This window comes from Phoca vitulina, unplaced genomic scaffold, assembly GCF_004348235.1.
Source record: "Phoca vitulina isolate PV1807 unplaced genomic scaffold, GSC_HSeal_1.0 scaffold32, whole genome shotgun sequence".
Taxonomy (NCBI): Eukaryota; Metazoa; Chordata; class Mammalia; order Carnivora; family Phocidae; genus Phoca; species Phoca vitulina.
Window position 1 is genome coordinate 21,712,611 of NW_022589735.1, and position 16,234 is coordinate 21,728,844.

General features: G+C 42.3%; 1 protein-coding gene across 3 annotated transcripts in view; it reads right to left on the bottom strand.

Moving 5' to 3' along the window:
- The window catches only part of COMMD10 (COMM domain containing 10), a 205,822-nt gene extending 200,343 nt beyond the window's left edge, over positions 1-5,479 (bottom strand). For all 3 annotated transcript variants that reach the window (XM_032425352.1, XM_032425351.1, XM_032425353.1), the window contains exons 1-2: positions 5,395-5,479; positions 3,935-4,025 (exon numbers count right to left, since the gene is read on the bottom strand). In XM_032425352.1, coding sequence (XP_032281243.1) covers positions 3,935-4,025; positions 5,395-5,435 — 132 coding nt within the window. In that variant the 5' untranslated portion in view covers positions 5,436-5,479. The remainder of the gene's footprint in view (positions 1-3,934; positions 4,026-5,394) is intronic.
- Between the last annotated feature and the right edge of the window lie 10,755 nt (positions 5,480-16,234).

Below are 16,234 nucleotides of genomic sequence, written 5' to 3' on the forward strand. Positions count from 1 at the left end.
TCTTTTTGGTCCTAATAGGCAGGACAAATGCTCCTTTGTGCACGACTCTCTTGCACACAAGACATTTAAAGTCATGGGCATTAAACGCCAGCAGCACCCTCTATATGTTGTAACAGCCAAGAAAAATTCTGAGGCATTTCTATAGGCTGGGGTTCACACTTGTGATTGTCCTTTATGTTAACATAATGAGATTTCGCTGTGTGTCATAATGGGGGAAAACAGAGGTACCCACAAGTTAATCTATCAAATAAAAGAACTTTTATTTTAAACTTTTGAAAGCAATCTTTCTGAAATGTACAGCACCCATTCTAGACTTTTGTAAACAAAGTATATCGGATTAAACTCATTTCTTATGATGAGTCAGGTCACAATTATGGGCATCAGAATTCTGTGGTACAGTATCATAAAAAACTCCTAAGACACACTGATGATTTTTCATTTCAGAAAAAAACCCTCAGATTTCTGGGCATTTCAATTTCTTGTGTCTAATTCATAATTCTCCCACTTCATTCCATGATCAGCCGTCGATTCCTGAAACCACCTACATGCCCATCACAGGCGTTTCTTCATCCCCCAGTTGGCTGGGTCTAGTCTGCCATGGCCAGAAATCCAGAGAGCTAATCTTTCAGAATGAGATATACAGCACAGTTAGATCAACAGGCTTTGTGTGATGGCCTACAAGTCTCTCCAGTGGAGCAAAGTACATGAGTCTTTTTTTTTTTTTTTTTTCATTTTTATTGTTATGTTAATCCCCATACATTACATCATTAGTTTTTGATGTAGTGTTCCATGATTCATTGTTTGTGCATAACACCCAGTGCTCCATGCAGAACGTGCCCTCTTTAATACCCATCACCAGGCTAACCCATCCTCCCAGCCCCCTCCCCTCTAGAACCCTCAGTTTGTTTTTCAGAGTCCATCGTCTCTACATGAGTCTTTTTAATTGCATGAGTTGTGAAAGCCATTTTTTTTTTAACTCAGAGGCCATAAATTGTTATCTCTAAGTCCTCAGCTATGGAAGTTACTATGACTTCTGTCAGTGTTTTCCAGTGCAGACTCTATTAGGAGGCTGGACAGGGCAATTTGGGCAGGACCGTTCTGCACATTGCAAGACATTTAGTTCCTGGGCATTAAATGCCAACAGCACCCTCCACACATTGTAAACCCCACCCCCAAAAAAACTTCCCAAGTATTTCTATATGCTAGGATGAGCCAGAAGATGACCAGTTCAAGGAGGACTCCCAGACTCATGCTCAGGCACACCCATATTCTATACCTCAGCTTACTTTCTGTATGTTTATTCCAACTAGGGAATCCAAGGAACCAGTCTGGACAAAAACAGATATCCTCTGCCCGTAAGCAAATTAAAGTGTCAAGCTGATAACATTTAGAACATCAACCCAATCCCTAAAGCTCCTCACCCATCTACCCATGCCAGGTTTCACTGTTCTAAGGGCTCTGCTTGTCTCAAGGCAAAGGCCCACTTAACAGACCAAGAGTACATAAAAGAAAGCTGGCAGATCCTGAATGTCACTGCAAACTTTATTTGATAAGAACTCTTATCACAATAGGAGCCCCTCTAGAAGAACATTCCCTGAAACTGTCCAGGAAAAAAAATTTGCACCTTTCCTGACATTCTTTCTTAGCAGGCAAGTTAGCACCTACATATGTTTTTGTTCTCAGTTGCTTCAGCTGTCAACAACCTCACGTTCTCATGTCCACTACCCTACCACTAACAGCATCACATTTAAGCACCTCTGTGGAATGCTCTGGCCACCCACTTACTCTAAGATAGACACTAACTTATTCACAACTCGATTAGATGGAGAGGGTCAAAGACAAACTGCATATCACAGTTTTCCTACAAAGGTCCTATCCTCCCTCACTATAAAGAACAAAAGATGTATCTAAGAGCTTTTTGTCCCATGTTGTTAAATAAGTGTAAGAAGGCAGCCATCAGCTCAGGGAATCAAAGCAGAACTTCTGTATTGATTGCCTACATTATTCACTTTTAGACTAATTTATATACTTTTCTGTACTCTTTCCTGAGGTTTACTATAATGGGTTAAAGGAATAGATTCTGGAAACAGGCCGCTTACTCACTAGCTGTATGATATTGGACAAATTATTTAACTGGTTTCTATCTCAGTTTCTTTGTGGATAAAGTAAGGATGACAATAGTACCTACTTCCTAAAGTTGCTGTAAGGATCAGATGAATTAATAATACAAAACCATTCGAACTGTATCGGAGGGAGCAATGTAACTGTGAATCACAAATACCACAAATGCAGCTGCTTTTAGTTTGTTGTGGTAGTTCTTCCTGTCTCTCCATCTCTATCACAGATACCTTATAGCCAGGAATTTAGAGAGCCTGCATTTGTTTTGTGTTTTCCATGCAAGGCAAAGAATTAACTCCAAGAATAGATCTTGAGCGCTCACTGCATAAGCACCAAGGTATTAGGTATGGGAAATGTAAAGATAATTAAAACATGATACTCAAGGTATTCAAGGTCAGCGAAAGACCTTGTCATCATAAAACAAATACGATGCAGTACTAAAATGAGGTGACAATGAACTGAGTGTTTTAGAAGCACAAAAAACAAACTGCTGAGAGCAAGAGGGCCAAATCCTTGAAAGACGCATAGTTTTTTCACTATAGAAGGGAAGAAAGACATTGCAGGTAAGGGAAAGAGTATACACACAGACACAGAGTTGGAAAAGTTCACAGTATGTTCTAGCAAAAGAGCACAGTCCAGTGTGACTGGAGCACTTGCAAAGTGGGAATAATATAGCTTGTGGCCATATTACACTGTTATTATAAGGTTATTATAATATAATACAATGTTAAAGATTTTGAACTTTTTCCCCATGGCACAATGGGAAGTCAATGATGGCTTTAAACACTGTACAGATATGATCAACTGGGTTTTTTTGGTTTGTTTTTTGTTTTTTAGGAAAAAAAATATTTGGAGAGAGAAATGGACTAGCATTATGAAGCAGCGATAGGAGGGAGAAGGCTTTCGGCAGAGACACCAACTTGAAGGCAGTTACTGTAGTCTACGGCAGGGATGTTAAAGATCTGAACTAGGACTATGAAGAGAACTTGGATTTAAGAGACATGTCAGGGGAAGAAAGGGCTCCGAGCGGGGCTGGCTCCCAGGAAAAAGAAGAGGAAAGGGTCCAGGTTCTCCGGATGTGGTAAAGAAGTGCTAAATCACTATATTGTACACCTGAAACTAATATTACACTGTATGTTAACTAAGTGGAATTTAAATAAAAACTAAAAAAAGTCCAGTTTCTCATTTAATGGTGATGCCTGGCACCACCAGGCACAGCAGTTACTAGATACTAGGTGCACCATCAACATGCGTTGGATTCAGAAGTTAACTTAGAATAGTGACCAAGCAGTGAATCACTAAATATCAATATGTCCAAAATAACCACACCCTTGAAATAAAAGTAGAAGAGGCAGATTAAATGAAAGATTAAATATTGGGTGCTGGCTAGCATTATTTTTAAGAGGAAGAATGAAATCAGAATTTTCCCAAAGCATGTTACACAGAACCTGAGTCCCAAAATATATACCATGATACCACAGTTCCAAGGTCAAACACGTTTGGAAAATCTTGCACACCATATTCACCCTTAAATATTTACTGTAAACACTACCATAAAATATACTCTGAAAAATATATAATATATACACTCTGAAAAGTTCCATAATAAAAAAGATTAACTTTAATGAAAAGAGAATTTCCCAAACTTTTGACCATGGGACATCACAAAATGTTCTAGAGAGCCAAGGACACGCTGGGGGAACACTATACTTCGGAAAAAGTTTTTCAAGTAGAAACAAAGAGTTTCAGGGCAATCACAAGAAATCACACGAAAGTACAGAAAGTATAGAAACTATAGAAATGCAAAAATACAAACCTTCAGGTGAAGTTTTTGAAGAATTCGGGTGAGCAATCGTGGAAATCTTCCTATATCTATTGCATTTATCAGCGACACTGCTTTTTTCATGCTAAATAAATTTGTAAAACAAAATTTTAAAATGAGTTTTCCAAGTGGAACTGTTCCTGCCATAAGTACACTTGTCTACAATTGCTATTGTCTCAAAGTTTCCATTTCAACAACTCCGATTGCTATGAAGAAGAACAGATGATGGCCAGCAAAGGAGGCAGGATGTTTCCAAAAAGATGCCTCCCAAAAATACTTCTGCATTTGGCAGTTTCTCTTTCTTTGGGGGCAAGGTGAGCTACTAGAGGAAGTTTGCACTCTGTGAGGAACGGCATTAACTCTGCAGTGAATATTCAATACCCACTTAACCCACAGAGGAACTATGGAAAGAATGGCAGGAGGAACGTGGCAACGACACCAAAATACAAAGAAAAGAATGCTGCATGGCAGATAATGGAATATATATATATATATATATATATATATATATATAAAAAACATAAAATCATTTGGGGTAACAGTACACAGTTGTTTTAAAACCGTGATTCAATGGTAATAACCAACTTTAAATTATACTACTGGTTATGGCTTACTGATGTGGTGAGTGTTAACCAGGACACTGATGTGACCGGAGGAACTGGCCATCAGAACGCAAGGCATCCAGAAAGAAGGAAAAACTCTGAAATGACAACTCTCTTCTTCAACAAGATTCCTGCCCAATTCAGGGACAAGGAAGTTATTTTCCAACTTCAATTATTTACCGGTACACCTCAGCATTTTTTCCGCATCCGCACACTACCTGCACTAGTATTTATTTTTCATGAAATGGGAGTCATTTCTATTCAAATAACTGCACTTTAGGAGAGAACTTTGTATCACCACCCTGGGCAGCCGACCTTACCCACCATAAGCAGAAATGAACTAAAAATAAATAAAATGAAATCAAAAGCCATGTTCCCAAATTCTGGCTAGGTACTGTGACCAGCCCCAAACTCCCGGCCTGAGGACTATTCTATCTGGATTGAAAAGGGATACTGACACGTGTTAGGGATTAACGACCGTCCGGCACCACTGCGAGCCTTTCTCATAATCAGGCCTGAGCGAGAGCGCTGAAAACAGAGAAAGGGCGTAGCTTTGCACGTGATTCAGCACCACTCCAGGCAGGCGTGGGTTCTCCAGATCCCACACTCTGGGAACGGTGACACACACCACACACCGTCCTACTGACCCCAGCGGCCAGGCGCACTGGAGCCCCGCGTAGGTGAACCACCGACAGGGTGAGACGCCCACAGCCCCCGGGACTCCTGCGGGGCCGCACCGCGATTTCGCCAGCCCCGCGCCCACCCCCTCGGCCGGGCCCCGCCTCGGAGCCAAGGCGACAGCCAGCAGGGGCGTCCTGGCGCAGCCCCGTCCGCGCCACCCCTGGCGGCTACCTGGGGCTCTCCGGCAGGATCAGCGCCGTGGTGGCCGCCATCTTCGAAGCTCCCACGCCCGCCGCCGCCGGTCAGCTGTCTCCAGCGCAGCCAATGACGGCAGGCCTACGGAAAGCCGGAAGGCCCAAGCCGCGCCGCCTCCGCCTCCGCCTCCGGGCTCAGGACCGAATCCTGTCCCGGGTCCTCCAGGGGAGAGGAGCCCTCCTCGTTGTCCTCCCGCCACTGCCACTGTTCTGTTCTGCCTTAAGACTGTTTACATATTTTAACTTATTTATATTTATCTATTTGCTTATTATACATGGTCAGCTGACTCTTGAAGAACTAGCCTTTAAGGTTGCCCACCGTGCCACGAGTCAAAAATCCACACGTAACTTCTAACTCCCCCAACACTTAAGTACTAACAGCCTCCTGTTGACCGGATGCCTTTGCCTTATTACCGATAACGTACTCGATGGACTCATTGTGTATGCTATATTTATCACATACTATATTATTACAATAAAATAAGCGGAAGTAAGCTAGAGAAAAGAAAATGTTATTAAGAAAATCCTAAGGAAAATACACGACAGTGCTGGACTATATTTATCAAAAGAATCCGAGCATGAGTGGACCTGCACAGTTCGCACCTGTGTTGTGCCAGGGTCAACTGCACATATATCTGGATATGGATATGTATTTTTATGTCGTCGGCATGCATAAACATATATTTAGGGGCGTGTACCTATACATACACATTTTTTTTTTAACAGAAAGTTTGAGCACACCACCGCAGCCAGTGTCTAGCCTGTGCGACAGAGGGGCGAGCAGTGGAAAGCTCTCCCCCAAAGCAGCCCGGGGATGTCACACACCCATCCGCAGGAGAGGTCATGCCACCAGCTCCAGCCTTGGCACTGTGCTATCAGCCCTTCCTGTACCTGTATCCCTGTATTCATTGAGCACCTACTGTATACCAGATACTGTGCTAGGCACTTGGGATACAAAAGACCAAAATTCCTGCCCTCAGGGTTTGCTGGCAGTTCAAATGGACAGGTTTCATTGCGCCCCTCTGCTGTCCGGTGCTGAGCTAGGTACAGCTTAATACGGGAGAGTCATCCCCGCAGAGACTGCCATTTAGAATCTCACAGTAGAGCAAGGACCCAACGTGGGTTCACGAATACCTTTGTATGCCTCAGAGAAAAACATGTAGGGCATTCCAGGGATTCAGACGTGAAAAGAGTGGTAAAAACCCCGGGGGTAGGATCAGGAAAACTTTCTGTTGCAGGTGGCATGAGATCTTGAATGATAGATTACGGCAGGTGCCCTTGAGCTAGTGAGAAATGGGGAGTCATTAATGTTTTCAAGCAGAGAAATATTTGAGAGCCGCTGTTCTTTTTTTGTCTTCTTTTTGGTTTTTGTCTTTTGAAGCTTACTGTCAGCGGAATGATTGGATTGGAAAGAGGTAAGCAGAAAGTCAAACAGGGAACTATTGCAATAATCTATGGAAAGCAATAAAACCCTGTGGTAGTAAAATAGCTTTGAAGAGTGAAAAAAATAGCAAGTGAGTTAGCGTTACATTTCAGCTGTAGAATCTTCGGGAGCTGGCAAAAGATTGAATTTAATTTTCTTACCTAATTATGTTTTACTTAAATTATTATTTAAATTAGTTGGCATTCCTAGAGCAGCCCCAAAAACATCCTAACTGAAAGGAGAAGCCAGATTGCAAATTAAAAGTGAATAATCCCCACATGGATAATTGAGTCAATTATACAGTGTGTTGAACACATACAAATACATTTAATTCCACAACACTCCACACACTCCCCAATTTGTGCAGTATCTGAAAAAGATGTATGTGAATCTACATAAATTATAGGTCTCCGATACAAACACAGATTACTTTACCTGGCATAATTTTAGAAGGGCCCCAGTTCCCTCGACTTCTGAATAATTTCCCTTTGTCTTCATTCATTGCCTGAAGTAGGGCCACTAACCAGCTAAAACCATTTGGAATCTCTCGTGAAATTTACCTCCTCAGTTCCTTCACAACCACAGCTGGGCTTTTGAGCAAAAGGGCATCAGGATTTTTCGAGCCCTGAATCCATGTAACCTGGAACAAAGCACTTTACCTCCCTTAAATTTCTTACTCCTGATCTGTAAAATGGGAATGGGAATAATGTGTGTTTGCTCCCCTGGGCTGTGGTAAGAATTAAACAGTGTGACGTGTATAAGGGAAAAGCACTCTCCCCTCCTTTATAACACAAAGCATAGACTTCCAAGGTTTTAGCAAAAAAAGTCTCCAGGATTTCTCTTAATTTCTCTTAATTTCTTCAAGTATTGGTACTTGTTGCTATAAAGGCTTGAGGCAGAGAATAATTTCACCCCTTAGGTAAGACCCTCACCCAAAATATTTCTGTGGTCTCTGGTTCCATATGGATCCACAGAAAAGTCCTTTGTAGTTGTCTACCTGTGGCCACCTGCTAGAGACAGGATATGTACCTCCTGGAGACACTGTTCCATAGCACACTTTGCCCCTAACCCTCAGACTTGTCAACCCATCTTGCTGATGGATCCAGAGCCCAGATCAGCTGCCCCTGATCTGTTATGGCCATGAAACATACTGAACGCCCCCAAATTTCTTCCATATCGTTGCCTTCATTGCAACTTTTGCCAAATCCAACTTTTTTTTTTTTTCATTCTGTGTTAGCCTGGGTTCTCTAGAAAACAGCCTGAGTTACATGCTAGAGCATCCATGGGGACTGTCATTGTAGGGAATTAGGAGTGAGTGCAAAAGGGAAGGAAAGAAAGGAGGGAAGCAAATACAAGATGGCATGTTATCCAGCTGGTTACAGATCGAAAACCTGGTTTATTTCTCAGTACTGTGATATTTCCAGACACACTATTTTGAGGTACTGTGTCTTCGAACAGCCAAGAGGTGGGAGTGAACAAATTTGTCTGCAGACTCTTTCCAATCTTCTGTCTCTCATTGATCAAAATTTGTCCCATGGCTCAAACCTCCCCTGGACTCACAGGGTATATCCCCTGGCACCTGTAGGCATTCACTGGAAAATCTAGAGTCCCAAACCTGCAGGAGAGGCAAGCTCAGGGCACAATCCCTGCCCATCCTTCTCTCCAGATGGTCCTCTCCCACCCACCACCCACCTGCCAAGGATGGCCACAAGGGGCAGGGGCTTTAAGACCAACAGTTCAAAGTTCCAGGGGCCCCTTTATTGGGAAACTTGAACAGTGCGCTGCCTGAGATGCAGTGAGGCTGAGCATATCTGGAGAGGTACGTCACTCAGAGACAGTTTTACACCTTGGGTGGAATCTCAACTGAAGAGTTGCTTGAGCCTTGAATGTTTTAGCTCTTCGGTGATGCAGCCTTTTTAGTTCACATATGCCTGGTTGTTTTACCAAAGCCTACAACAGCACAGGTTGGAGTGAGGTCCACTGTGTCCTGGGAGCTAACACTTCCTTCTGGGTGTGACCTTTGTCCTGTTTGGAGCCCCTGCCTCTGGGTGAGTTCCTTCTCAAGGGCCCCACGGCCATTTCCTGCAATACAGCCTGCACCCACTCTCTCCCCACTAGGAGTGATTTATATCTTTGACACTCAATGAAGTAGATACAAGATCTGAGCCTTCCCGATCTCCAAAGTCTCCACCAACACTTAAGTAAACCCTGGGCACATTTACAATGCAAGTGGTTATCTTTGGAGGAAGGGTAACACCTACTCACCCAACAGACTAGTATCTGAGCCCCAGGAACCCAGTCCAGCTGGGACGAACTTGTAAGTAAACCCTTGATATATATTGTCAAACTGGGGCGTATAGGCATTTTATTATGCACCCAGAGTATCCTGGCATTGGGTTAGCTAAGCATCTGGCCCAGGTCCTTAACTCTGTGAAAGTCTGTAGTCCTACAACTCATCCTGAGTTTCTCAGGTGAACTATCACAGGTAGTTCAGAGTCACATAGGGTGGAGGACTAGAACTATCTGCTACTCACCGCCCTATCCCCAGATGACTACAAATACAAAATTCACATTCAGCTGCTTTGTCGCATTCGCTTGCAGAAGCCATCGGCCCAGTTTTTCTCCTCCTCAGCACCACATGGAACACACACCTCCCCCTCTCCACACCACCCCTCGGTCACAGTTGTGAGCCCTGTTTTTAGCTCTCTAGTCAGCACATGCCTCATAGGTGTGAGGGAATCAGCTGGAGTGGAACTGAAGAGCACCCTTCTAGATGAGAAACATGTAATTGTTCCTTCCACATTTTCTTCATCACTTCTCAGGGGAATGAAGTTTCAAAATTGCATATTTTTATTTATGAGTCGGTTATATGACTGTTCCTGTTTGGTGTGAGATACATCAGGAATAAAGAATGCATGAGCATCATCTGTTCTCTGAGTATTTGCACACCAGGCTATGATGTGGAAAGGAAGTGAGAAGCTTAGGAAAAAAGGAAAAGAAAAGAGAGGAGAAGAGAAGAGAAGAGAAGAGAAGAGAAGAGAAGAGAAGAGAAGAGAAGAGAAGAGAAAAGAAGGAATAGCATCAAGCCACATTTGCCGATAACAAAGAGTATTAACCAAATGGAGGGTGGCCAAGGGTATAGGAAGGAAACGTTTATTAAAATGTGACAGGGGCGCCTGGGTGGCTGTCGTTAAGCGTCTGCCTTCGGCTCAGGTCATGATCCCAGGGTCCTGGGATCGAGCCCCGCATCGGGCTCCCTGCTCAGCAGGAAGCCTGCTTCTCCCTCTCCCACTCCCCCTGCTGTGTTTCCTCTCTCCCTGTGTCTCTCTCTGTCAAATAAATAAAATCTTTAAAATAAAATAAAATAAAAAAATAAAATGTGATAAATATATACTTTGTGATACATGAACAGATCCCTTTCTGATCTATTCTTCAAGTTGAAAACCATCTCAAATTATCACCCCTCCATTTTAATTTGCACCTAGTTTCCTCCATTCTACTTCCCCGAGGCCTGTGCCATTAACAGGACTGATATTTACACATAAGACGTGTGAAAGATTAAATGGTTTCTTCAGTAATTTCCACCAGTGAACACAGTTGGAAAATAAGTTGATGGCGCTTCCCACACGTATTGCATGTGGCGCTGTTACAGATTGCCTTTTACCCAATGACTAGTAAAGAAATAAAAGTGGTAGACACCACAAACATGCAACAGAAAAAGAAAAATTCACTCCTCAACGGCAAACGAGAAAAGAGTAACTTAATAACACATTTGAAAAAGTGTCTGCCAGGAAAAGAAACAAAGCATCTGCCCTGCCTAAGATGGACTCTAAAGGTGATCCCCCACCTCCTAAAACAGTGCTAGAAAAAGAAGCATCCAGAAAGCCATGAGAATTCCTCAGTTTATGTATTCCCCAATTTAGAGAGGAGCAGAATGGGAGGTAAATAGCCAAGGGGAAGGCGTGGGAAATCCCTGGAGGCTTTACGTCTGTGAAGGCTGACACAGGACAAATCTTACGGAATAGGGAAGTGAACATCAGGGCTTGCTCAGGAGGAGTCAGAGGCTCTGCGGTGCCACAGTTAATGAAGGGCTGATCTAAAACCTAGGGCATCCCTGCTCAGGGACTGAACATGCCCCTAAAAGTGGAGTAAATTTTAATACAGGACAGTGAATAAAATCTCAGAGTTGAGAAATTGAAAATTAAATGCACGAAAAAATGCTACCCTCAGCCCCAACTTCCCCTTAAGTTTTTGGAGAGAAATAGATGGAAGGCAATACTGAGCCATCAGGCTGGCATCCTGGATGGAAAAACAAACAGATCTCACCGTAGCAGGCAAAAGAACTAGAAAACTCTGGCACCACATCAGAGGTCTGGGCAGAGCTGTCCACGTTCCACACAAATAGGATGAGATAAAGCGACATGGCAACTCTGCAGTCATCCTAAAAATATACAAAAAAGGGGGATACAGTATGCAAAAAAGGAGATGAAAAGTGCAATCTGGAATAAAATATAGCCTAAGAGGTAGAAGATAATCCCATGTGAATGCTCAAGATAGCACTTAGTAAGAAAATTAATTCAGTGGAACAAGAGCTAAAAGACAACTTGAAAAAACATCAAAATTAGATGTAGAAGGCGTTGTGAAACCAAAGAAAGAGAATGAGGACTAAAAGCACACCATTTCCTAACTAATACATAAACTAGAAACGGAGAGAAACAGACTAAACACAAGTGCAAATTGAATTTTTAATAGAAAGGAAGGACTATTCATAGCAAAGGAAAGAGACAAACACAAAGTAGATACCAAGAACACAGAAAGCCCAACCCAAAGATAACTATGTCCCCAAGGCAAAGAACCCAACAAATAGACACAAAAATACACTCAAATATTGTAGTAAGGAGTCTGACTCCATTTTTGATGTTTGAGGGCTCACAGCCTTCAAGACCCCATCACCCCCTCCCCCGTGCTGCCCCATATCCAGGCAGACTAATCAGGAAACCTGGGGCTCCCTCCTTTAGCATTGGCAAGAAGTTCAAAACACACGAACTGCTGGTCAGCACGGGATAATCTTCTTGCTGGCCCCACTCGCTAAACACCATGCAACCTCATGCCAAGAACCCTTCTCCCTTCTCCCAAGCCATTTATGGACCTCCTTGGGAGACTCCTCCCAGAAAGCCTCACTATTTGAGTAATAAACCTTTTCATACCTTCTCAGTGTGTGTGTACCTTCATCAGTCTCCACACCAAACCTGATCCAGTTGGGGGTGGTGAGTCCACTTCATTTCTATGGGATAATCACAACAAATATATGCCAGAAGACATTTCTCCATAAGACTGGAAAAACTGTATGTGTAGCTTGATGGAAGAGCATATTGTGTTCCAAAGAACCTGACATAAAATGATGATCCTGAGACATATTTTGGTAAAGTTATCAAACTCCAAGGATAAAGAGAAAATTTTCTGGACATCCAAACGAAAAAAGTAAGAGGAAAAAGAATCCACAAATTCCAGACTTCTCCATAGCAATGTCTACAAAGTTCTGAGGAAAAAAAAAATGCTTATGTTGAGCCAAGATGCTGTTCAATTATTAAGCAAAAGTTACATATTCTCAACCAGGATTGCATTCATAGTTTTTATGAGTTCCTTTTGGGAAAACTGATAGCTGAAAACAAGTCAACCAAGAGATTAATGAAAATAAAGAAGTCAGGAATTGGGGTGCTTCGGCATTTAGTGAACATTAAATCCATATAGAACCAAGGTTTTGTTAAAATGGAAATTAGGTTGATGAAATTAAATATAAGTATTTTAATGTTTGGTAATATAAAATTAATGTATTGCTAAGAGAACTAGTTTCAGAATGGACAAAATAGGTGCAATCAAGTTTTAAGAGTACTAATTTCTAAATTTTTCACACTGTCTTAAATGAAATACATCGCTTAAGCAATAAATTGACTATAACTTCTTAATCTTTTCTTAATCTTTGTGAGGGTAACAATCTGGAGAGCTGTGGTCTGGATATGGTCCATCAATATTCCTGTGGAAATATTTTGCTCATTTTGTTTGATCTACTCGGTGATGACAGAGGCAATGTAATCAGAGAGATTTTTATTTTGAGAACAATACAAAGTGACTTGATATTTACAGCTTGCTTCATGAATCATATTCTACTCCTGAAGGCACTTGAGTTTGAGACCCCTGCTTTAGAGGAGTATTTTAGGAACACACATGCCTTTGTTAAAGAAACAACAATCTAAAATAATTTCTTTGGTTTCTTTTCCTTCTCTTATTCACTTTACTAAAATCATTTCTATATGTCTATAGGTAGATTGCATATATCACATACAGATCAAGACCTAGACATAAATATACATACAGAGAAAACTGGAATTCAGTTTAGCAGATGTTCACAGTTCCTGGTTGGTAAGATTTTTCTATAATTTTTCACCATCAACTTTGTACTTCTCTGTCTTGCTGGAGTTTCCACTAATGGGAATGTATTGTTTGTACAGAAAGAGTAAAGTCATCATTCAAAACATAATTAAAACAAAGTGAATTACTTATGTGCCCAGGTTTTTTTTACATTAGGTGCTAAAAGAGATTATATATCAATAACGTTACTTTGAGTGACCCAAATATTAACATCATTTCTCATGGTAATTTGTAAACAATAATAATTCATTAATCCTCATCAGAATTCACTTAAGGTCTTTTTAGTGTTAAAGAAGGGTTCAAAGTAAATTATTAATAATACTGCATTTGGAAAGAATGTGATCATTTGTCTCTTCAGCATAACTGCCCATCTTTTGTTTACACAGGATTTGAAGAGGTTTTCCCTTTAATGTTTGTTTAGATTAGTGAATTGACAAGAGGGGCGCAGTTACTTTCTTTCACAATCAGTCAGCATAGCATTACTAAAGATAATGTGATTCTTCTAATAAGTCAAAAATATCCAGAGAGGTCCTAACTGGTCTCATTAGAACCCCAGGTAACTTGTAGGATCTGTTTGACACTTCACCCAATTTCCTCGTTGTTCCAACAACATGCCAGCCCATTCTCAGCTCTGTGTCTAGACTGGAGTCATTACTCCCTTGTGATATGCTCTCAAACAGAAAAAGGACATTAGGTAAAAGTTAATACGTCTGAATAGAGTATGAATTTGAGTTAATAGTAATGTATCAGTATTGGTTTATTAATTGTAACAAATATGCCATAGTAATCCAAGATCTGGTATTTAAAAAACACAGTCCTTCCCCACGAAGAACTTACAAACTCAGGTGAACTTTATAAAAAAAAAATAACAATAAAAAATAAAAAAGACAATACAAAGTAGAAAAGAGTGCCATGATTGATGTGAACATGGGTCACTGTGGATACTCTGAGTCCACGGTGATACTCACCCTTTATCAAGCTATGTTTACTGTGTGCTCAGCACGGTGGTAAGCGCTTTTCGAGCATTATTTCATTGGGCCTCACAACAGTCCTGTGGGCAGGTCCACTTGCATAGGTGAGGAAACTCACAAAGAGAATTTGCATGACTTTCCCACGGTCACTCAGTAGTGGTGGGTAGAGCCAGGACCTGAACGCCAAGTGCTAACTCCAGACCCGGCTCTTAACCACTGTCCTGCTGACAGTTCCATAAAGGCTGAAGGTAGCAAGGAGCATGACATCCAAGAGGGCTCTCGCCAGACAGAGTGTGGCCAGTAGCATCAAAATACCAAGAGGAGGTCAAGCAAAATGATGATATAAAGGTCCTTAGGCTTGGGGCGCCTGGGTGGCTCAGTCAATTGAGCATCTGACTCTTGGTTTTGGCTCGGGTCATGATCTCCGGATCGTGATCTCAGAGTCGTGGGATCAGCCCTGCACCAGGCGCCATGCTCAGAGGGGGGTCTGCTTGGGATTCTCTCCCTCTCCTTGTGTCCCTCCCCCTGCTCATGCTCTCTCTCTTTAATAAATAAATCTTTTTTTTTTTTTTTTTTTAAAGAAAATGTCCTCGGGCTTTAACCACACTGGGGTCCTTGGGAATCTTGGCAAGGGAAGTCTGGGGTGCATGGCGGTGGGGGGAGCCAATGACAAACACAGTGAGTTGACAAATGAATATGTGACAGACATGGATACACCGAGGGGCGTCTGGCTGGCTCAGTTGGTAGAGCATGTAACTCTTGATCTCAGAGCTGTGAGTTCAAGCCCCGTGTTGGGGGTAGAGTTTACTTTAAAAAATTTTTAAAAATAAAAATAATTAAAGAAGAAATGGATACACTGAGTGCTGAGTATTATTTCTAGAAGCCTGACTGTTCAGATAATGGGAGAGGTCAGCAACAGACATCCACCCAAAGAGAGAGCTTTTCTACAATTTGTTCTGCTTGTTTTTTTCTGAGAATGGAGAGATCAGAGCATGGTAGTGCATGGCTGTGGAGCTGACCTGCCTAGCTTCTCTTCCACTCGGTTTTGCAACAGCACCTGATTTTATTTGAGTATTCCTCTTCTCCCACTCCATGCTGTCTTGTCAGGACTGAGAGTCTGAGGCAGGGGAGAGGGGAGGTTCTGACCCACCTTAGGACCATTCAACACTGTCCCTGGGGACTTTAAAACATGAGTGATTGATACCAGGACAAAAATGGTTAGAGTTGATTCACCCCAACAATGATGAGGAGTCCGGCTCCGGGTTAAAAACCTCTGTGTGATTTTTCAGCCTGACCTTCCAGAAACCTTCCCTGGCACGTCTCAGGAGGAAAGTTGCCCGCCCCATGCCAGTGGGGTGCACACAGCTCGTGCACTGAGTTGCAGTCAAGCACTAAGCCCCTTTGGCTCATGCTCTTGGCACATCTGCATTTCTCGCCAGGTGCCTTCATTCCTTGGCGTCTTTATCTGAGGCTTTGGGCACAGGTCTTCTTCAGGCACTTCTGCTGAGGGCTCCTTATCGGGGGGGGGCGGGGGAGTAGGCAATCTGAGAGACACTTTTCCCCACTCTGACTCAGTAGCCAGTACCCTTCCACTCCTATCAAGTAGCTTTAATCAGACACCTAACAACCCATTTCTCCCTCAGCTCAGCTGAGCACCTGACAACTGGTCTTGGAGGTCACAGTCTATAATGCAAGGTTACCCAACCCGATAGAGCTGCCCTGGCACCTGCTCTTCCCGAGGCCAGCTCTCGTGCATTTCCTTACATGTGATGGGCCCTTTTTTTGGCTTCAATTAGCCAGAGTTCTTCGTAGTTGCAAAATCCTAGCCGTCGTGAGCATGTTTATAGGCTGATCGTGAAAAACCAACAAAGAAACTTAAAAAAAAAAAAGACCCCATATCAGTCCATATAACTAACTGGGTATCTTCACCACAGACAGCTTGAGAAAGAGACATAGTGGGAATTACGCTTTTTATCTGAAATATTTTCTTTTTT